At 28.2% G+C, this 8233-nt stretch overlaps 1 protein-coding gene across 1 annotated transcript; it reads right to left on the bottom strand.

Annotated features, from left to right (window-relative positions):
- Nucleotides 1–3797: 3797 nt before the first annotated feature.
- LOC108485913 (protein GLUTAMINE DUMPER 5-like) lies at nt 3798–4559 on the bottom strand. Its single transcript, XM_017789757.2, has one exon. It carries the CDS (start codon nt 4429–4431, stop codon nt 3958–3960), a length of 474 nt encoding a protein of 157 aa, XP_017645246.1. The 5' UTR covers nt 4432–4559; the 3' UTR covers nt 3798–3957.
- Nucleotides 4560–8233: the final 3674 nt, after the last annotated feature.

Below are 8233 nucleotides of genomic sequence, written 5' to 3'. Positions count from 1 at the left end.
TTTTTTCTCTCATTTTGGTATTTAATTTTTTTTATCTTTTTAATCGTGATCAATTTTGATATATTATCAAGAGATCTTTTTTATTCTTTTGGGGAAATATGTGAAATGTAGCTTATTGACTGCTCAACAAGTTGGGTAGTATTTTCGGCGGCAGGGTCATAGAGTAAGAGTGTCTCATCAGGTGATTGAAAAAATTGAAGAGTTTGTTATCGGTGGTCTTTTATCGAGGGATCTTTAACCCCTTGAAAGTTGTCTCTTGGTTTTGTCAAAAACCTGAGTTGCTAAAGAGGCATTGAGTTTATAGAATGGGAACATCACCAACAGAAAAACTTTAAGAATTCACAATTGATGGGATTTAAAATCCATACCTTAAATGAAGCATTAGTGCAAGTATCTACCAATTGAGTTGGCTTTGGGCGGACATCATCTTTTTTTCCTTAAGATCGGATATTGTAGTAAGGCTGTCATGCTGGTCAAAAGTCAAAACATCTGGGCAATAGTTCTTATTATTAATCATAAAAGTGAATATAAATATAGTACAATTTAATTTAAGATAAATTATTAAAATATTCATTTTTGTTTACCTTAGGTTATATTTGTTACTTATGTTTGAGATTGTTACACTTTAATCACTTACATTAATGTGTTGTAACATTTTAAGTATCGAATCCTTAATTACCGTTAATAATGTAGCAGTAAATTGGTGTGGTACATTAAATATCATTTTAAATAAAAATTTAGAGTCAAATTATACACTTGGTTTTAATGTTTGTTTTGAGCAATTTCTTTTCTTTTCTTTTTTTTTGTTCTTTTGAGACTTAAGGTGTAAAAGCTCTTAAATCTTTTAAAAATTTACTTTTTTTCACACTCATTTGGGTATTTAAACTTTCAAAATTTATCAAAAAACCTTCAAGCTTTTTAAAAAAAGTAATTAAGCCTTTTTTTTTACACTCAATTAGTACTTTAACTTTCAAATGCATCAAAAGGTTCTCAAATTTTTCAAGAAAAACAATTAAGCCTCTGCTTTTGTTAAAATTAAAAAAATTATAATCAAAAAATTTATAAATATTATTAAATTTGAATAAAGAAATTCAAATATTAAAATTTATAAAAATTAGAAAAGCACAAAATTGTAAAAAATTATAAAATATATAGAAATGTAAAAAATTTATTAAATTTTATAAATTAAGTAAAAAATTATACATAATGTAAAGAAATATAGATTTAAGTAAAAAAATTACAAAAATTATCATATCAAAAGAAACATTTTATAATTTTACTATAACTTTTAATGATTTTTATTTTTATCATTTTTCGTCACATGTCACGTGGTGGTGTGATATGTGATGACTTGATTTTTATAATTTTTATAAAATTTTACAATTTTTATAAAAAATTAATTTTAATAAATTTTAATTTTATATTTTTACTAAAATTTAATATTTTTCTAAAATTTTTATTTTTATATTTTTTCTAATTTTTAATAAAAGCGGGGCTTAGTTACTTTTTGAAAAAATTTAACGTCTTTTAATGCATTTTGAAAGTTTTACCTTATTGAGTGAAAAAAAAGAGCAGGGGTTTAATTATGTTTTTTGAAGAACTTAATGGCCTTTTTTAATCTATTTTGAAAGTTCAAGAGCTCAATTGAATGCAAAAAAAAAAAAAAGAAGCTTAATTTTTTTTTTAAAAGTTTGAGAGCTTTTTATACCCTTAAGCTTTCTTTTAACTTTTTTTTCGTTCCCTTTTGTTTCTTTCTCAGCTTTCTTCTCTTCTCCATCTTTTAAAGTAGTTTTTTTTTTATGTTCTTCATTTGTTACAATTTTTTATTTTTATAAAAAAAGAAAAGACGAAAGTTGAAATCAAAATTGAACTTGTTTCGTATATTCTCACCCCCAAAATTATAAACCCTCATCGTCTATTATCATTTTAACGAACCAATTTTGATCTCTCAATGACCTAGTCCACAAGCTTGCCTCACTCGAAGACCTTGCTAGCTGTGACTTTGACAGTCTACCCTTAACAAAGTTTTCAGAGCCCGCTACCTTAACCTCCTAACCAACAACCTCCACTGAACACCTTATGTATTTTACCTGCAACATTCTCGCCTTCTCGAAACTACGTTGTTTCTCAGATTCTTTAAACGAGTTTTACACTCTCAATGACTAAACTTACCCTCAACTTTATCCAAACCAATTTGGTTTCATGCTCCATTTCTCTCTTCGGTTCATCCATGCTCTGTTTTCAATCAAGCTTACTTAAGAATATACAAGAAAATTTAGATCAATTTTATTGTTTTCTTAATTTTATTCGTCAAAAAAGAAAAGAAAAGGAAAGAAATAATCTAAACGATTACGTAATGCTTTGAAAACGAAAAAAAAATTGTTTTGAATATAAAGAATTCAATTTATGTTTAAATTTGATTAGGGATATGATTTTTATATTGATTAGTTAAATCTAATTTTAGTTTCAAAATTATGTTATATTCAAATCGAGATTTGATTAAGAATGATTGATATTTGGTTTTGAGTAAAGTTCAATTTAGGAATCATGTGAAAAAATAAAGATTTAGTTTATTTAGTGGGTAAAAATTATGTTTTTGCCGTGAAGAATATAATTTGGTGGGTAAAAATTATGTTTCTATAGTGAAGAATATGAGAAGAGAGAAAAATAAAGGGAAAGAAGAAAAGAAATAAAGAAATAAAAAAACAAAAATAAATTGTTCAAAAAAATGAAAGTACAGGAATTAATTTTAACAAATAAAAATTAAAAATTATGTTAAAAAATTGAAGAAAGGAGGAAAATAAAGGAAAAGGAGAAGAGAAAATAAACAACAAAAAGAAAAATTTTAAAAACATAAAAGAAAAAAATTAAATTACTTAAAAGAAAAATATATAAGAACCGATTATATAATTTAATCTAAAATAATAATTTAATATATTACGTTAATTCATTATTACACTATTAATAATAATTAATATTTAGTGATTAAAATATTATAATATGATAATATAAGTAATTAAAATATTACTTTAAATGTAAGTTAAAACAAATAGGAATGAATACTTTAATAGTTTGCGCTTAAATTTAAGAAGAAATGGTGGCGTCGAGTCGCGGCGCAGTTCTGACAGCCAGCTGTTTAAGGTTTGCCTTTTTATTAACAAATCTTAGTAATAGGCAGCATGCGTCTCACATCTGCTTGGTGCCCAAGAAATAGAGAAATTGGTGATTTCAATGTCCTTTTGAGGCATTTCCTTTGCTTTATTCTTCCATTTTGTAATTAAAGTCTAAATTCGTCATTCATTATAAGAAAATTATTCCTTCAAAATTTATATTGTACTAGCAATTAAATTATACCTTTTTTAGCTTTTGTTCCCACTCTCATCGAGCTTTATAAATTTTTGAATAATTTTAATTTGGGTGAATTTTGAAATTTAAATCATTTAAAATATGAAGCAATTAAATTATTTTGAATTGGAGTTATTTTAGAATCGAATTATTCTAATTTGAAATTGGGGTCATTATAAATTTATTCTATTCAAGATTGGGTTGTTTCACAATTGTTCTAAGCTCATGATATTTAGGGTTTAAATCAGTTTTAATTTGAGTTAAAAACTATTTTTGAGCTGCAAATAAGTTTAAATTGAGGAATGGGTGAAATTTTGGGGGTCGGGTAACTCTAATTCCACGCCCTTTTCTGCCGGTAAAATCCTCCGTGAAGGGATCGAGTTTGCATTATTGTTGTGATGGCACATGAAAAAAAAAACAGCCAGGGCTGGTTAGGCCAACTGCAAAACAACTGAAATCTCAATGTACACAATAAATCAGAATTTATGAAAATTTAGGAACAAAATTCTGTTTTACGTTCTCAGCAAAATATACATTCCCCCATGATCAAATTAAAAACAACAATTTTCTCGGGACCGATAAGCCAAAACCCAAACAAAACAAAACAAGTTTTTAATGTTGGTGTTGGATTTGTCCTGTTTCATTGTTCACTGGGTTGGCAGAATTTTCTGTTATTGTTGTTGGCAATCGTTGATGATAATCATCACTGCTCATATTTGGTTTCACTCTCTCGCCGCTTTCACCTTTCTCCGATCCTTGTTCGCCCACGAATCCACCATTTTTATCACCAAACGAGGGAGCCTGTTTTGAAACAGGGGTAGCCAAGAACGTAGGCTTGAATTCACCAGCCATTATCACCAATATTTTCTCCTCGTAAACCTTTACTTCCTTCACTGAATCGCCGCTTTCAACGTCTGTTTCTTCACCGCCATCGTTGTCGGGGATTCGCCTGTAGGAGCAAGCTAAGATGAAGAGAGCAAAAGCAATGAGACCCAGCATGGCTGCTAGGCCTCCGAAGAGGTAAGGCACGGGTGAGTGCCATGGGGAGCGTGGTTGCGCCATTAAGGGCTTTGGTGCTTCTTTCATTGTGTTGACGTGACTAATGGGTCTGAGTATTGCTTTAATGGAAACAGGGTTGTGGGTTGGTTTCTTTTCAGAAATGGAAGGTTAATTTGTGATTCAACCTGAGAAACAGAGAAAACCAGGATTGTTATTTATAAGTAGCTAAAGCGTGATAATTAATTAATGAAAAAGACAAAATTCTTTTGATTTAAGGTTAAGTTTTGTTTATGTTGCTCTTTAACCATCTTGTTTGATATTTCTTCGAGTTTGGCTGAATTCATTTAATTAATATCCATTATTCGAATTTGAGTTTTAATTAAGTTTTTACCTCTATACATTTTATATACTATTTTAAAGAATATATAATTTCACAAGAAAATTTAATAAATAAAAATTCACACTTTTAAAAAAATAAAATCCAATTAAGCCTATAAGCTTGAATTAAGATGCTTAAATTTAATTTGCTGGATACTCCAACCATTTGAGTTCAAATTTAAAACAGTTAGCAAGTATAAATATCTGAGGAGGCAAATAAACGATGACTTGGTGCGACCATGTCGGGCCGAAAACTATTGGACCCATTGTTTTGTGTGGGTCCGCAGGAATCATGAATGGCAACACCATTTCACGGGTGTTTATATATAGAATATTAGGCATAGCATTTTTGCTTTTGGATAAAATGGTGTTGGTGTTTGCCAATAAGATACACCAAACTTAACCTGATGCGAAAGCTCCTGGATGCTCTTTTTTTAATTTCATTCCCCCTACTTCTTTAATCATTTAAAACAAAATATTGATGTTTCCAATATTTATATTTATATATATATATAAAAAATAATGAGATTTTGGTATTATTAATTCAAGTGAAAATTTCTAACTTTCAATGTATGAGTCTCATCATATTTAAACATTTCTTAACCCATTATCTCTTATTTTGATTCTATATTATAATTATTTCAACATCCAATTGTTGCTTCTGCACATGAATAGACGTAAATGGGATCAAAGTGACAAATCCCAAGCTGGATTTTAAGTTGGAATCAATAATTAATCCATTTGAATCTAATCCCTATTGCTTCAACTTGCTGATCCTAAACCTAAGTTTTTCCATTTCACTTGATTGTGAATCAATATTCTTTTCTTTTCTTTTCTTTTCTTTTTTGAAATTTAATTTTATTTATTTAGAATATTTATTGTATGCATTATCAATAGAATAAACAAAGTTCACAAATAAATTTAGGATCCTACTATGTCTTTATAATATATTAAGGAATAATATTTAATGTTTTAAACTTTACAAATAAGGTGAGAGGTTAACAAGTATTTTATAGAGGTATAGTAAAATATTTAAAAAGAAATAATCTCTTAAAGCTGCTTGTGAACTAAAAATAATACTTTTGGTATACTAAATATTAATCCATATATTAATAAAATAAAATAAATAGTTGTATTTTAAACTGTTTGTGAATTTTTGAGTTAAAATATACCGTCAATACAATATTTGAGATTTAATATATGTATTTAAAAGCTAAAAGATATATCCTCTTTACTTTTTTCTAAAATAAAAAGCACAATCCAATCATTAACATCATTAGCGATAAAATATCATGGATCCTCTATACTAGGAGTCGATTATATTTTATCCCCTCTACTAAAAAAAAAGGCAAATTAGTCAATGTATATTAGATTAAAGAGCAAATAGTCTTTTTGTTAAAATTTTTATCAAGTTAATCAGTTAAAAATTTATCCATGTATGTCATCATAATATATACCTGGCATATCACATATCACTATCTAGTTATTTCATCAATCATGCAATTTTTTAACAGTATAAATAGATAAAATTTTTAACAAAATGGACCAATTTACTATTTAGTCTAATGTACAATGACTGGTTTGCTCATTTTTTGAATAGATAAGACAAAATGCAATTCGACTACTAATATAATGACCTTCATGGTACTTTTATCTATCATTAATATTTTTTGTTAAAGTTTTTTAAATTAACATATTGATTAAACTGTTCAAATATAACGTTATATATGAGGTACCAAAAATTAATAAACTAAATTAATAGATTTTGACGGAAAAAACAAAATTCTTTTATGTTGAATCTTAAATATGAGATTGTGATTTGTGATGGATACACTTCCTTAGTCATTGATACCCCAATATCATGTCTAGTTGTACCAAAACAACTAAAGGTTCATCTAATGTCAAAGGATTGTCCTTTATTAAAGTTGGCCATTAACCATCATAAGAAGCCAAGGGTAGAGCCGTATTTTTCCAAAGTGAAAATATGTGCGTCTAGAATACAAAACTATTTATTAATTAACACTAAAAATGGTGTATTTAAAACAAAAAGTAGGCATTGAGAGAATATAAAAGGGGCAGCATATACACTGAACATGGACGGCGTCATTTGAAAACAACATATCGCTATAATGACAGTGGGGCTTATACAATACATCAATAATAGATTTATGAGTAGAGTAAATGTAAGGTTTTTCTTTTTCTTTTTCTTTTTAAATAGTAGATATGTAATAATTATGGTAATTATTTGTTTCGTTTTACTTCACTCCTTTACATAAAATTATTATTTTACTTTTATATATTTATAATTATTAAAAGGTAAAATGTAAAATGTGATAAATTTTTTATGTTTTATGTTTAAATAATTTTTAAAGAAATATTCAATTATTTGTTCGTTTTTGAAAAGATTAAAAACATTAAAATTATTAGCAAACAAATCAAATCGAGATGGGGCGGGATGAGCATCAATATATCCAACATATACGTAAATGGTAATTATTCTTATATGATAACTCATACATGCAAACTTGAAGAAGAAGATTCATAGATATGGTGAACTTATACATGCGGTTTCATGGTAGAAGATTCATGAATATGGTGAACTTGTATATGTGGATTCATAGTAGAAGATTCATAGATATTACAAACTCATACATGTGGATTCATAGAAGAAGATTAATAGATATGGCAGATTCATACATGCAGATTCATAGAAGAAGATTAATAGATATGGCAGATTCATACATGCGGATTCATAGAAGAAGATTCATAAATATGGTGGACTAATACATGCGAACTGTGTTGTGGACTTCGTATGGTGAAGTCCCACATATAACTTTCATATAAAACTTAGAGAACAAGTCTAACAGACTTTCATAACTTTCATATGCCATGACTATGAACTTGCTTATAAACATGAGGCTTTAAGCCTTAGACTCTGTAGAGTCTCATACTTGAAAGACCCAGGTAGTGCTATCATAAAAATGTGCACATATATCTCTGTACAATCCAATTGAACATTCGCAAAACCAAATATCATGCGTATACATTCTCTGTACAACCCATTCGAACCTTCGCAAAACCCGATAACATGTGGCACAGGGTGCACAACATGACATTTCTTCAACTTGCATCCACCATTAGATGCCTCCACACTCCGTATATCATTCATTTTTACGTTTGACATATACCAAGAATTCAACTAATCATATTGTTAATAACACAACACATATCATATCAAACATATCACTTGTCAAACCATTTCAATGGTAACCTCTTCAGTAATTACTTTACTAGTGACAATTCATCAAAACAACAAACTTATACATACAACCAGACATGCATCTGTAGATCATCACTTTGCATGCTTCAACCATACGGCAAATATCCCACGATAACTCAACTCCTAATCATCAGTAGACCATGAAGTCAAACATACCATAACAACACAATACTGATATACATAAAACAAACACTGAGGATTTGAGTTCAGAAACTCGCCAACAAAATACCT

Source organism: Gossypium arboreum, chromosome 6 (genome assembly GCF_025698485.1).
Source record: "Gossypium arboreum isolate Shixiya-1 chromosome 6, ASM2569848v2, whole genome shotgun sequence".
Lineage (NCBI taxonomy): Eukaryota > Viridiplantae > Streptophyta > Magnoliopsida > Malvales > Malvaceae > Gossypium > Gossypium arboreum.
This window is presented reverse-complemented; position numbering and strand designations above follow the sequence as displayed.